This window comes from Nicotiana sylvestris, chromosome 10 (genome assembly GCF_000393655.2).
Source record: "Nicotiana sylvestris chromosome 10, ASM39365v2, whole genome shotgun sequence".
Taxonomy (NCBI): domain Eukaryota; kingdom Viridiplantae; phylum Streptophyta; class Magnoliopsida; order Solanales; family Solanaceae; genus Nicotiana; species Nicotiana sylvestris.
The window spans coordinates 18198054-18213095 of NC_091066.1; the positions used below are offsets into that span (position 1 = coordinate 18198054).

At 38.7% G+C, this 15042-nt stretch overlaps 1 protein-coding gene across 1 annotated transcript; it reads left to right on the top strand.

Annotated features, from left to right (window-relative positions):
• Positions 1-13459: 13459 nt before the first annotated feature.
• On the top strand, positions 13460-14381 carry LOC138879058 (uncharacterized). Its single transcript, XM_070158632.1, has 2 exons — positions 13460-13860; positions 13976-14381. The coding sequence occupies exons 1-2, from the start codon at positions 13460-13462 to the stop codon at positions 14379-14381; spliced, it is 807 nt and encodes a 268-aa protein (XP_070014733.1).
• Positions 14382-15042: the final 661 nt, after the last annotated feature.

The following is a 15042-nucleotide window of genomic DNA, read 5'->3' on the forward strand; positions in this document are numbered from 1 at the left end:
TCTGGGTCCTTCCCAAGCCAATCCCGCGCCTATCCAGATCATTTGTCAGAGCAGGTATCAGAAAGTTGTCGGTCCCGAAAGTTCTCGGACCACTGATTGGGCCAGATGGAGATTTGAATGAGGGCTTTGAAAGGCTGTTCGCCGATGTCAACATGATAGAAGCTGGAGAAGGGTCCAGTAGGTTAGATGTACAGTTTGTGGGGCCTAGGGCAAATATCAACAATTGGATGGCTACTCCCCTTCCTACCCGGAGGGAGTCTTGGTAGTGGGCTCTGATTTTTCTTTTTTTTTTTTGTTTTTTGGATTATTCCAGGGTTGTAATCTAGTTTTGTTTTGTATTCAGCAAAGTGTGAAACTCTGTTATCCCGTATTTTAATAAAGTGAAAGCTTTTTTCTTCTTATTTTGTTCTAATTTTGTTTTCTTCTTTTCTCTTTATGAACAGTTCTCTTTATATTGGTTCTAATAACATGGCATGCACAACTGATCTTCAACCCAGTCTAAAAAATCAATCTGATTCCGAACTAATTGTACAAGAGGTCGATTATGATGATGAATCGGAATACGATGAGGATGAAGCCTTCGAAGAGATAAACAGAGAGTTAAGCCAGTTTGAAGAGAAATCCAAGCCCAACTTAAATGACACAGAAGCCATCAATTTAGGGGATGCGGATGATATCAGGGAAACTAAAATAAGCATCCACATTGCACCGAATATCAGGGAAGAACTAATCAAAGCACTTATTGAGTTCAAAGACGTTTTTGCATGGTCATATGATGACATGCTGGGGTTAAGCACAGATTTAGTGGTTCACAAATTGCCCATTAACCCGGTATGCCCTTCCGTCAAGCAGAAATTGAGGAAGTTCAAAACAGACATGAGTGTGAAGATTAAAGAGGAGTAACCAAGCAGCTGCAAGCAAAGGTTATTCCGGTCACTCGATATCCTGATTGGTTGGCTAATGTGGTGCCAGTGCCGAAGAAAGATGGGAAGATCAGGGTGTGTGTCGATTACCGTAATCTGAATAGGGCAAGCCCAAAGGATAACTTTCCATTACCCAACATCCATATCTTGATCGATAATTGTGTCGGACGTGAGATCGGGTCTTTTGTGGATTGCTATGCTGGGTATTATCAGATTCTGATGGATGAAGAAGATGCGGAAAAGACGGCTTTTATTACGCTGTGGGGGACTTATTGCTACCGGGTAATGCCATTTGGTTTGAAGAATGCTGGGGCAACGTACATGAGAGCAATGACTACTGTGTTTCATGACATGATACACAAAGAGATTAAGGTATACGTGGATGATGTGATCATAAAATCCAAGCATCAGGAAGACCACGTAGCAGACCTAAGGAAGTTTTTCCAAAGACTTCGAAGGTCCAATATTAAGCTCAACCTGGCCAAATGTGCATTTGGTGTTCCATCTGGAAAGCTGTTGGGATTCATCGTCAGTCAGCGAGGCATTGAGTTGGACCCGTCAAAGATCAAATCCATCCAAGATTTTCCACCGCCGAAGAACAAGACAGAAGTAATGAGTCTGTTGGGAAGGTTGAATTATATCAGCAGGTTTATTGCTCAACTCACAGCAACTTGTGAACCCATTTTTCGGCTACTGAAGAAAGATGTTGCGGTATAATGGACAGCAAAATGTCAGGAACCATTTGACCAAATCAAAGGATATTTATCAAATCTACATGTGTTGGTTCCACCTGAGCCGGGAAGACCGTTAATTCTTTATCTAACTGTACTAGAGAATTTGTTTGGCTGCGTACTTAGGCAACACGACATTACAGGAAGGAAGGAGCAAGCCATCTATTATCTCAGCAAGAGGTTTACAGGCTATGAGGTTAAGTACACTCAACTCGAGAAGACATGTTGCGCCCTAACTTGGGTGGCCCAGAAATTGAAGCACTATCTGTCATCATATACTACTTATCTCATTTCACGCTTGGATCCACTGAAGTATATTTTCCAGAAGCCTATGCCAACAGGGAGATTGGCGAAATGGCAGATATTACTCACAGAATTCGACATCGTATATGTGACGAGGACGGCCATGAAGGCCCAAGCATTGGCTGATCACTTGGCCAAGAATCCTGTTGATGAAGAATACGAGCCCTTGAGGACGTATTTTTTGGAAATGACCAAGGAACCAGGATGAAAGCTTTTTTTCCGATGGATCCGCAAATGCGAAGGGGGTTGGAATAGGAGCGGTACTTATTTCTGAAACATGACATCATTATCCTGTTACGGCTCAGCTGCGTTTCTATTGTACCAACAACATGGCTGAGTATGAGGCATGCATTTTGGGTCTACGACTAGCTGTAGACATAGATGTCCAGGACGTCTTGATCTTGGGAGACTCGGACCTCCTGGTGCATCAGATTCAGGGTGAATGGGAAACAAGGGATTTGAAGCTCATACCATATCGACAATGTTTGCACGATCTGAGCAAGCGATTTCGATTAGTGGAGTTCAGACACATCCCAAGAGTTCATAATGAGATTGTCTATGCTTTGGCCACCTTAGCATCAATGTTGCACCACCCAGACAAAATTCATGTTGACCCGTTGCATATTCAGGTTCATGATCAGCATGCTTATTGCAACATGTTAGAGGAAGAGTTGGATTGTGAACCATGGTTCTATGATGTCAAGGAATACCTCAAGATGGGGATATACCCGGAGCAGGCCACCAGAGATCAAAAGAGAGCCATTCGGCGACTGGCAAATGGATTTTTCCTCACTGGAGGAGTGTTGTACAAAAGAACACCAGATTTGGGATTGCTGAGATGTATAGATGCTAGTCAAGCCATGACAGTTATGACAGAGGTACATGCTGGAGTTTGTGGGCCACATATGAGCGGATATGTATTGGCAAAGAAGATTCTTCGAGCAGGGTACTATTGGCTCACTATGGAGCGTGATTGTATCAGTTTCGTGCGGAAATGCCATCAGTGTCAGATACACGGAGATCTGATTCATTCTCCGCCGACAGAATTGCATACAATGTCAGCACCATGGCCATTTGTTGCCTGGGGCATGGATGTCATTGGACCTATTGAGCCGGCAGCTACCAACGGTCATAGGTTCATTCTGGTGACCATCGATTATTTCACTAAGTGGGTTGAAGCTAAAACTTTCAAGTCGGTAACCAAGAAGGCAGTGGTAGATTTTGTTCATTCCCATATCATCTGTAGATTTGGGATCCCAAAAGTGATCATCACGGACAATGGTGCTAATCTTAACAGCGGTTTGATGAAAGAAGTATGTTAACAGTTCAAGATTACACACTGTAATTCCACACCATATCGTCCCAAGGCGAATGGAGCGGTCGAGGCGGCCAACAAGAACATAAAGAAGATACTGAGGAAGATGGTAGAAGGGTCCAGACAATGGCATGAGAAGTTACCATTGCCATTGTTGGGTTATCGCACTACTGTTTGTACTTCAATAGGTGCAACTCCTTATTTGTTGGTATACGGAACTGAAACAGTGATACCGACACAAGTTGAAATTCCATCCCTTCGGATTGTCGCTGAGGCTGAGATTGATGATGACGAGTGGGTCAAAACCTGTTTGGAGCAGTTGAACTTGATTGATGAAAAGAGATTGGCAGCTATGTGTCATGGCCAGTTATATCAAAAGAGAATGGCAAGAACATACAAATAAAAGGTGCGTCCCCAGAAGTTTGAAGTGGGCCAGCAAGTGCTGAAACGCATCCTTCCACATCAGGCTGAGGCAAAGGGCAAGTTTGCCCCGAATTGGCAAGGGCCATTCATTATAACCAGAGTGTTGTCCAATGGCGCTTTATGTTTAACAGATATGAAGGGAAATGCGTTGGCATGGCTATCAATTCTGACGTGGTTAAGAGATATTATGTATGATTTCTTTTGATTGTAATTGTTGTTTGTTTGCATTTGGCATGGTATCGGAGAATGAAACGACGGAGGCAATTTGTTCTTCCATCCAAACACTTCAACCTTTGCTTCCCCTTTTGAGCCTTATTTATTCTTTCATACCCCTCTTTTGGAATCAGTAATGAAAATGAAAGAAAAAGAGAAGAGAAAAATAATGATAATAAAGACAAAAGAAAAGTCACAAGAAAAACAAAGGAATTGGGAACTACGTTTGACCTGATTCCTCAAAAAGGATACGTAGGCGCCTCACGGCTCGGTCATAGTGTAACGAAAAATAAAAATCCCCAAGCAAGAAACTGGGGCAGAAGTTGTGTTTGTAATTTTGGGAAGGAAGTTTGATTCCAAGAGTTATAATGTTTTACCCATCAAAATTATTTTGAACCTTTTGATACCCCTTTTCTTTTAGCCATACACAAAAACCCATATTGATGTCCAAAAAGACCTCTCGATCAGTATCCGAGAAGTGCCAAGTCATGCAAATGGAAGTCGGAAATAACACTCTGATCCCCAGCAGAGAAGAGGATCATAAGCTGGAAATGAATTGATAGCGGAAAGAATCCCCAGCAGAGAGAGTCATATCGGCACCATAAGGCGATGGGAGTTGAGAGAAATAAAGCGAGAGAGTCTTATCGGTGAAAACCTTCACAGGCACCATAAGGCAACACGAGTTGAGGAAAATGAGAGAGTCTTATTAGTGAAAACCCCTCGAAGGGCACTATGAGGCGACAATGGGTCAAAAGAGACAAACAAGATAAGATTGACGGAAAGGATCCGTCGAGGCGTCAAGCAGTGCAAAGATGTTGAGTCGACAAAAGAATTGGGCGCTTACATATCCCCAACAAAGTAAGGCCATCAGAAAGATTGATTGATATAAATAGACTGGGTTGGTTAATCCAAAATGCACGACGTGATCATTGGGATCGGTTGTACCATTCAGATAAGCTTTTTTTCTTTTTTCTTCTCCCCAACATTTATTAGAAAAACTATTCCTCTTATTTTCTTGAATTCATCATTTTTTTATTTTTCTTAAAGACTTTATCTCCCCAGAAGTTTGTTTTGAAAAGGATTTTCAGAGCTTATTACCAGTTGCCAAGATGGTGCAAAAACACAATGTGGATAGGACGGGCCAAAGATAATGCAATGGGACGAGAAAGACGTTCGTTACGTTCGTTGCAAGACCAAATGATGGATTAGTCTAGGATTTCGGGGAGAGTATGGAGAAAAGTGGGAAGCAACAATTGGTGAATAAAAAATCGCCAAGAAACAAGAGCATCCCTGGCAGATTATTGACCAAGTTCCAAGAGGGTCGGACAACATGGAACAGGGAAAGAGGAGGGGGAAAACCATCCCCAGTAGGAACATAATCGCCAGCAGGAATATCATCCCCAACAAATAATCTCATCCCCAGCAAGCTTTGGTAATGTAATGGAACACAAAGCTAGGAAAGGAGAAAGAGAAAACCATCCCCAGCAGGAGTGGCACAACCATTCACCACGTTTTAAACTAACAAAATTTTTTCTTTAATTTGAAGCAGGGACAGGAAATGTTATATATGATGAAAAGACATCATGATACAAGAAAGATTGTCAAATTGGGGCAGAAAATTTTCTTTCATTTTGAGAATTTTCTGGAGGTCCGGTACCCACTTGGGGAAGAAGCAAGATAACACAAGTTTGGGGAAAAATGGTATCCCCAACAGTTTTTGGAAGAAGGCCAAACAAGTTTTAAAGGAAGCAATTTCGGAAGGAAGATAACACAAGTCTTAAGGGAAGTAGTTCCAGTGGAAGGAAGCACCAGCTTTAAGGGAAGTAGTCTCTGAAGGAGGAAAATAACATATTTTTGAATAAAACACCGGGGTTATCCCCAGTAGTTTTCAGAGGAATGAAACACCAGTTTTGGGGGAAGCAGTTGTGAAAGAAGATGGTTCAAGTTAGAAGGAAAATGCTTCAGGAGGCAGGAAGGAACAACAGCAATAAAATGCATTTTTAAGAAGCAGTTGAAGTCAGGAGCCCGCCTGGAGAATGGAGGTATTATATTTTTAAGAAGTAGTTGAAGTCAGGAGCCCACCTGGAGAATGGAGGTATTATATTTTTAAGTCGTTGTCGAAGTCAGGAACCCGCCTGGAGAATGGAGGTATTATATTTTTAAGTCATAACAGAAGTCAAGAGCCCGCCTAGAGAATAGAGGTGTTATATGTTAAGAAGTTATTGCGGTCAGGAGCCCGCTTGGAGAATGGAGGTGTTATATCTTTAAGTTGCAGTTGAAGTCAGGAACCCGCCTGGAGAATGGAGGTGTTATCTTTTAAGTCATAACAGAAGTCAGGAGCCCGCCTGGAGAATAGAGGTGTTATATCTTTAAGTTGTAGTAGAAGTCAGGAGCCCGCCTGTAGAAGGGAGGTTGTTATATTTTAAGTTGAAGAAGTCAGGAGCCCGCCTGTAGAACGGAGGTTGTTATATTTTAAGTTGAAGAAGTCAGGAGCCCGCCTGTTAGAACGGAGGTTGTTATATTTGAAGTTGATGAAGTCAGGAGCCCTCCTGGAGAATGGAGATGTTATATTTTAAGTTGAAGGAGTCAGGAGCCCGCCTGTAGAATGGAGGTTGTTATGTTTTAAGTTGAAGAAGTCAGGAGCCCGCCTGTAGAACGGAGGTTGTTATATTTTAAGTTGAAGAAGTTAGGAGCCCGCCTGTTAGAACGGAGGTTGTTATATTTGAAGTTGATGAAGTCAGGAGCCCGCCTGTAGAACGGAGATTGTCATATTTTAAGTTAAAAGAGTCAGGAGCCCGCCTGTAGAATGGAGGTTGTTATATTTTAAGTTAAGGAAGTCAGGAGCCCGCCTGTTAGAATGGAGGTTGTTATATTTGAAGTTGATGATGTCAGGAGCCCGCCTGTAGAACGGAGGTTTTTATATTTTAAGTTAAAGGAGTTAGGTGCCTGCCTATAGAACGGAGGTTGTTATATTTTAAGTTGAAAAAGTTAGGAGCCCGGCTGTTAGAACGAAGGTTGTTATATTTGAAGTTGATGAAGTCAGGAGCCCGCCTGTAGAACAGAGGTTGTTATATTTTACGTTAAAGGAGTTAGGAGCCCGCCTGTAGAATGGAGGTGTTTATTTTAAAGTTGTTGTTGAAGTCAAGAGCCCGCCTGGAGAATAGAGGCTGATTTATTTGCAAAGTCGCTATTGGAGTCAGGAGCCCGCCTGTAGAACAAAGGAGTACACATTCAAGTTGAAGTCATGAGCCCGCCTGCAGAACAGAGGAATACATTTCAAGATCAAGTCAGAAGTCAGTAATGCGGAGGGTTACAACAAAAATACCCCCAGCATGAATCCCATTTCAGAAATCAGAAAGAAGACTACAAGAGCAAGTCAAAGATAGATAAGATTCTGCAATCATTAGTTTAGTCTAGCTTTTTGTTTTCTTTCTAGCAATGGTGTAATAAGGAGGTCGGAAAGCAGTAGTAACAGCATGCAACAGCAGTAACAACAACATTGCAGTCCCATGGTAGTCCCAGCTACCAAAACTTCCCGAACTACATTAACCTGATTCCATTTTAGCCAGGGATATGTAGGAAACCTTTGAAGCAAAGGTTCGGTTAAGCCTTTCAAAAAAATGCTTCACACAGAGTATTTCCAACGGGCAAAAATCGCTCGAATCCGCTCACTTTATCTTTGCACGAAAACTCTTTGTGTTTTCGAACAAAGAGGGGCAGCTGTGAGCACGTGATTTTTGCTTCACGAAAACTACTCCAAAAGAAATCGAAAAATAAAATAAATGTCATTTGGGTACAAGTTTAAGAATTTCGCGTGACATTTTTCGTAATTATTTTGTCTGTGAGTGTTTATTTTGTTTAATTAATTAAAAAATACAAAAATACATGTTACATGCATATTTAGGATTTAATTGTGCATTTTGGAATTAATTAAACCATAGTTTGGTTTTAAAAGAAGAAAATCACAAAAATATGTATTTGTTCTATTTTTGTCAATTAGTGTACAATTTTGTGATTTTTGTTTTAATTGATGTTAAATTTTGTGTGTTAATTGTAGTTAAGTGTTAATTAATATTTTTGTAGGTTAATTTTGGTTTTACAATTTATTGTAGATTGTTTTTTGCTAATTAGAAATTAAAAGAAAAGGAAACAAAAACAAGTGGAAATACCTACAAAATTGTGGGCCATCCAAAACAACCCAAAACCAGGCCCAATTCAACACCCCTCACCCGGTCCAATTTGGTCTGTCTCCAAGACCACCCAAACGACGTCGTTTTGATGTGAAAAATCTGAACCATTGATCTTCCAAGATCAAACGGTCCAGCCTGCCCTCAGACTAACCAAAACGACACCGTATCAGGCCAATTGATCCACGTCGTTCATTTCATTTGATCCAACGGCCACAAATCGCCCATGCCTCGACCCATTCCCATCCAAAGACCGATCCGGTCTCGAGGTGAGCAAGACGACGTCGTTTCCATTAATGAACGGATCCAAGCCGTTGATCTCATTAGATCGAACGGCCCATGATCATTTCCCCCATACTATATATTCCTAATCCATACCCCGCCCCCCAAACTAAACACCCCCCATATATTCGTCTCTCTCAAAGACGAACTCCCTAGCCCAAACCCTAGCCGCCCTCTCACACCTTCACCTTAAACCCGACGGCAACGACGCCACCGGCGACCAAATTAACACCCTAAAGCCATTAGACCACCCTCAACCCAAATCCCTTATCCATTTTGCTCGAATCAGCCTGTAGTTTCTCGAATCTTCAATCGAAGATTCGAGCAAAATTTGAAACTACCCCAACCGGCCCCAAACTCATACCGGACATCTCCTTGACCTCCCTCATCATCAAACCACCGTTGGTTTGGTTCGAATCACACCAGAGGCGTTCGAACCCCAAATCGAACCCCTAAGAACCATAGAAATCCAAAGGTTGAAATCTGTCCAAATTAAAGGATGATTTGGGGTCTAATCGACCTTAGTCGAAGTGTTCTCAGTTGAGAACACTCAATTAAGGTCCGTTCGACCTCAAAGAGTTCAAGTCTGAGTTTGAATCAGGGTCGTCCAGTTTCTGAGTTCTTGATGTATTTTTCCTTTCCTGTTTATTCCATTTTTGTGTTTTTTATATCTGTTTAATTGTTTAGTGTAGTTTTATTGATTTTTCAATTTTTTGTCAATTGATTTTGTCCTTCTTCAAAGACCTTTTATTTGGTCGAACTTTTTCTGGTCATGGTCGAGTATATAATAAACTATATAATCGATTCGAATGAGCTTCGTCGACTAGTTAAGTTTCATTATAAATCCCTGTTTCTATCAATATGACTCGAATCACCTATGTGCCCGTTATATTTTGATTATTTTCTATTGATTTTATGTGTTGTAATTCGTGTAGTCGATTCGATAAGTGTCGCCGAGTAGTTTTACCGTCTTGAATGTTAGAATAACCTGATAATAATTTGATTCATACTGCTTAAATTTTGATTGAGTCATTGTTTGAATTTAGTTGTGAATTGGTTATAGCTGTAGTACTTTAGTGATCAGTTAAAAATCAGATTAGGAGGTTTAGGACATGGCAGTAATACACAGGGGTTAAAGGGGTAATTTTGGGATCTAACAGGTCTGCAAGTGGATTAACTTAAGGGTCTGTTCAGTGGGTAATAGATACCATTAGTTTAATATCAATGGGGAATATAACATGATAGTATGGGAGTCAATAGGAATATTACAATAACCCATAGTTTTGATTAAAACAATAGGGAACAAGGCATGCAAGTGTGGGGAACAAAATAACTTCAAACAAGAAGACATTAAGTAATGAGATTCAAATGGGGATGGGCAGTTAGAATCTGATAGTTTCAAGGCAGAGATAACAGGCCTGTTTTTGGGTTATAAATATGGTCATTCAAGACAGAAAAGAGGCTGGTTTTTTGGAGGAGAAAAATCAGTTCTATTTCAGTTTTTTTTCCAGAGAGTCTAGGCTGGATTTTGACATCGGAAATTCAGAGTTTAAGAGTGAAATACAAGCTGAGTGTTTACCCTAAAGAGTTCAATAGGTTGAGAGCTAAATACTGAAAAAGTGAGGTCTTCTTTACTACTAAAAATCAGAATCAGTTTGTTACTGTTTAATTGAGGTTCTGAGTGTCTTTATTTGAGAATCTGAAGAACAAAAATCAGAAAATCTACTCTCCTGTCTCATTTCTGAATACATTCTGTTCCTGTCTGTGAATTGCTTGGTATTTTCTGGTTTCACTCCTGGGTTTTGGACTGCTTGTGCTGGGTGTTATTTCTGATGGTTGTTGCTCTGCTCTTTGCTGTGGTGTTGTTGTACTGTATACTACTGCTGCTGCTGACCTGCCTTTCTTCTTCTTATGCTATTCTCGATTCCAGGTACACTATTTTGAATCATCTTGGTGTATGCTCTTGGAAGCTGAAATGAAATGGCCAGAGGATTTATTGTTCAAACTATAGAATGCTTGTATTCTATTTGATATTAGTTATGTGTTTCCTGTTATATGAATGGTAGATATATGTATAATTAGGACTGCTTTTAAATCACTGATTGGCAATTAGGTGATGTATGATGTCGGACTACTGAACTGAATCCTTCAAATGGCAGTTCAGTTCAGTATGTGTGTTTAATTGGAACAAACTGTTAGATTGCTAAACTATAAGGTGTGTCTCTGTATGAATTTCATAGTTAAATATTTTCAGTTTTGTTAGTTCATATTATCAGAATAAGGTAGTTAAAAATCACATTCAACTTGAGTTGGGTTATGTATTAGATATTGACCACAACATATAATAATTTGCAAATTAGCACTCACTGTTTAGTTTACATAAATCAAAATAAGTCACTAGATATTGAACCAGCTTGGACTACACTTAGGACTATCTTAGGCAGTTTTGAACAGTTTTCCTCATACCTGTAGCCATTTGAATTGGTAAATAGTTAATATTGAGAATTGTTTCGATTTAGTTGATTGGTAAAGTATAACTTTGAACTCACGAAACGGGAATAGAAATAAATTGAAGTTTGTGATTTTGAGTCCTGTTAGTAACAAAGATCCGCAAGTATTAGGCAAACATAATTAGCCAGTAATTTCGTAGAGTCAGTAGGTCTGCCATATTTGAAGTTTGATTTGATGTAGTAAAGTTAAGGTCATTAATTCAATAGGCATGAGTTGAGTTCGAACAAGGCGTGTTAGAGTTCCTTTAAATGTAATAGATTCCTCCAAGTGTCGATCAAGTTTTAACAAACTTTCGCAAGCATTAGTAATTAAGGTTGGTTTTAATTTCAAATAGTTGTAAACAATTAATTCTGGCGGTTCAATTCATCTAGTAAGGTGGGTCTAAATTGGTAGAGAGTAATTAGTTTCGTTTTGATATTATTGTTTGTCAATTCTGTATTCTATTTATAATTTCAATTTTTTTTGTAATATTCACTTATAGAATAAGATACGAAACAATCTCCCTTTGTACAAGCTCGATTGCAATTTTCCATTTGCATTTGTCTTAAACTAATAACTAATAAGTTACGTCCTTTTTTTAAGCATGTAATTAATTTAGAGATTTTATTTTATTTTAGAGACGAACTTAATAGAAAAATGTAGTCACTTTAGGGTTGTCCTTTTAAAATAAACGAGATGAGCCTCGCCAAATAAAATGCACAAATTGCGGGGCCTTTAATAGATGGTTATCTTAAATGTTTAGATTTTGAGATAGTCCGTATAACGAATTTCATGGATTTTTCTCAAAAATAATAACGCGTTAGCATCTTTAGGCGTGTATTTAATAATATTATCTCCCTAAACTCGGGTACACATTTATGTGACCCAAATCCAAATCTCAACGAAATCGAAATGTGTCAATAACCACGGGTGCATTGATGTGACGTGGTTCAAGACCCGTTTTCACAACGTTGCAAGTCTTTTTTAAAAATAATAATAATAAAAGCGACTAAAAGTTAAAATTTGCACATAAGTTCATAATTGTATAAAATCAGATAATTAAGCCAGATAGGACAGTTGAGTGACCGTGCCAGAACCACGGAACTTGGGAATGCCTAATACCTTCTCCGGGTTAATAGAATTCCTTATCCGGATTTCTGGTTCGCGAACTGTAATACAGAGTCAATATTCTCCACGATTCAGGATTCAACCGGTGACTTGGGACACCATAAATCTCCCAAGTGGCGACTCTGAATTAAATAATAAATCCCGTTTCGATTGTCCTTTAATTGGAAAAACTCCCCTAACCCCTCTGCACCCCGGCGGGCGCGGGCCAAAAGGAGGTGTGACAGCTGCCTCTTGTTCATGGTAGCCTTAGATTCATAAAAATCTGTTTATGTACATTTCGAACAAATGATTTATTTATTTCATACCAACTTTGTAAATTCTAATCTTAGAAGGTCATGATTTGTACTACCAGTCCTAGGGAAATGTATCAGATTCAGATATTTTCTTTTATTTAATTGTCATATTAATTTCAATGGAATTTGGTTAGTTGTTAATTGGCTTACCTAGTGGGTTGGGTTAGGTACCATCAGGACTACTTGGATTTTGGGTCGTGACATTTCATATGTGGTACACTTTTCTTTGAAAAGAATATTATATCTCTATAACTAAAAATAATTAACTTTTCTTATTTTACCTTAATGAGGTGATTTACAATCATACAAATATCCCATGTTTGTTTCAGATTATAAATTTCAAAAATTTTCATTTCTTTCTTATATTGCCCATTCAAATGGTGATACTTAAATTAGGAAGGAGTACCTAGAGCTCGTTTGGATGGACTTATTTTAAGTGACTTTTAAGCTAATATAGCTTTTAAGTCATAAGTTAGGAATTCTAATTTTTGGCTTTAGGCTTAAAGCTTTTAGCTTTTTTTTTTTTTATCATTTTAGCTTTAAAACAAGTGCTTAGCAATAATTATGACAACACAATTTAGGACTCATGAGGGGACTGGATTATGGAGTATATGGTAGGAAATGATATTACATAATTAGTGACAAAGGGTAGCTTAGTCAATACACAAGTAGTTAGGATTAGTTAGTTTGTTAGAAGGTTGTTAAGCCTAATTAGTTAGTTAAATATTAGCTAAACTAGTATATATATACACACTAGTCTTGTAACTCTAAGATCATCACTTTTGAATAATGAATTAACTGATGCTTCTTCTCTTCTGCAACTCTTCTTGTCATTCACTTCTCATTTCTATGTAATTGATTCAATAATCACATGGTATTAGAGCATACGAGTTATAATTATTAGCTCAGTGTTCGATCTTAGTTTTTTCCGCAAAATAATTGTCTCTGTAAAACAACTTCTTAAACCTCTGAGTCATCAATGGCGATTGAAGATGTGACTACGCTAGACACGAGCCAAACTGCACATGCAACTCAAGGATTCAATGGAAATCAAGTTCCAGGAGTCGATTAGAAATACCCATTGTTCTTGTCGCCGGCAGATCTGAATGGGATCCAAATTATATCTTTTCAATTGACAGGTATCAAAAATTACTCTATATGGTATCGTTCTATGAGAGTAGCTATATTGGGCAGGAATAAATTGGGGCTAGTTGATGGATCTTGTTCCAAAGAAAAATTCCCAAAATCTGTTTGGAATCACTGGGAAAAAGTCAATGCTATAATGCTATCTTGGATTATGAACTCTATGTCAAGTGATCTTCTTGGTGGAATAATGTATGCATCTAGTGCTCAAGCTGCATGGAGTGACTTGCATGAGAGGTTTAACAAGGTAGATGGTTCAAGATCTTTCAATTTGCACAACAAAATTGCAACATTGAGTCAAGGAACAACTTCTGTCTCTGTATACTTCTCAAAACTCAAGGGCTTGTGGGAGGAATTTGAAGCACTTGTTCCGGCTCCTGAGTGTAATTGCGCAAAATTCAAGGAATTTGTAAGACATCTACAAAAATTGTAAGTTATTTCAATTCTTGATGGGGTTGAATGAATTATACAGTTAAGCTAGGAGTCAAATCTTGATGATGAGTCCTACACCAATAGTTAATCAAGCTTATCGTCTAATCATCAGTGATGAAGGGCAAAGGTCTGTGGCTGCATCATCAGGATTATTGGGTGCAACTCCAGCAATGGCTGCATATCACTATGATGTGGCTATGTATACAAGAACTTGTCATGGAGGAAATCAGAGGTTTAAGAAAATTTTTAATCTTCAATGTGAGTTTTACAAAATGAAAGGGCATAGCAAAGAAAATTGCTATAAAATTATTGAATATCCTACGGAGTTCAAGAATAGAAAGAAAGGGGGAGTTGGAGTTGAAGTTGGAAATGCAGCATACAATGCAATGACAGAAAATAATGCTCAATTCAGAAATTCAAATTACAATGGGTCTGCTGAGGGAAATTCTCAGAATGGTCAAGTTCAAGTTGCAGGAAATGTAGTCAATCAAGGCTCAATGTATAATAATAAAGATTAAGGAAAACTCAACTATAATATGAGTCAAGGGTTTACTACTACTCAACTAAATGTGCCTAGGCTGCCTCCAATAACCAACTGCACTTTTTCAAAAGAGCAATATGAGCAAATTCTGAATAAGTCCACAAGTGTTAATGTGTCTGAGAACTCTACAGCTAATGCAGCAGGTATTAGTATTGCTTGCTTAGCTTCCATTAGTTCTCAAGGGTGGATAATTGACACTGAGACTACCAATCATATGGTAGCTCACTTAAGTCTATTGAATCAGAACTCTGTGGTTCAACCAAAGTGTCCAAAAAGAGTGTTCCTACCTAATGGAGATATAACTCATATGGCTCACACTGGTTCTAGTAATATTACAAAAAATATTACTATAACAAATGTGTTTCATATACCATAATTTAAGTATAATTTACTATCTATCTCTAAGGTTACCAAAGAGTTAAAATGCTCAGTAGCCTTTTTTCCTTTTTTTTTGTTGTATTTTTCAGGATTTCTTCAATGGACAGGTAAGAGCGATTGGTAGAGAAGATAGTGGAATATACATTCTAAGTGAAAATTTACAACCAGCTAGATACAGTGATGAAGTCTCATTAGCAGTAAAGGAAACACCAATGATCATTGAACTCAAGACAAATGTAGACATAGATCTATGGCATAAA

Excerpts from the sequence above, each read along its gene's own strand:
- LOC138879058 (XM_070158632.1), top strand. The coding sequence starts at position 13,460 with ATGAGAGTAGCTATATTGGGCAGGAATAAATTGGGGCTAGTTGATGGA. Across the intron at positions 13,861-13,975 it reads GTAAGACATCTACAAAAATT|TGATGAAGGGCAAAGGTCTG; the intron begins GTAAGTTATTTC and ends TCTAATCATCAG.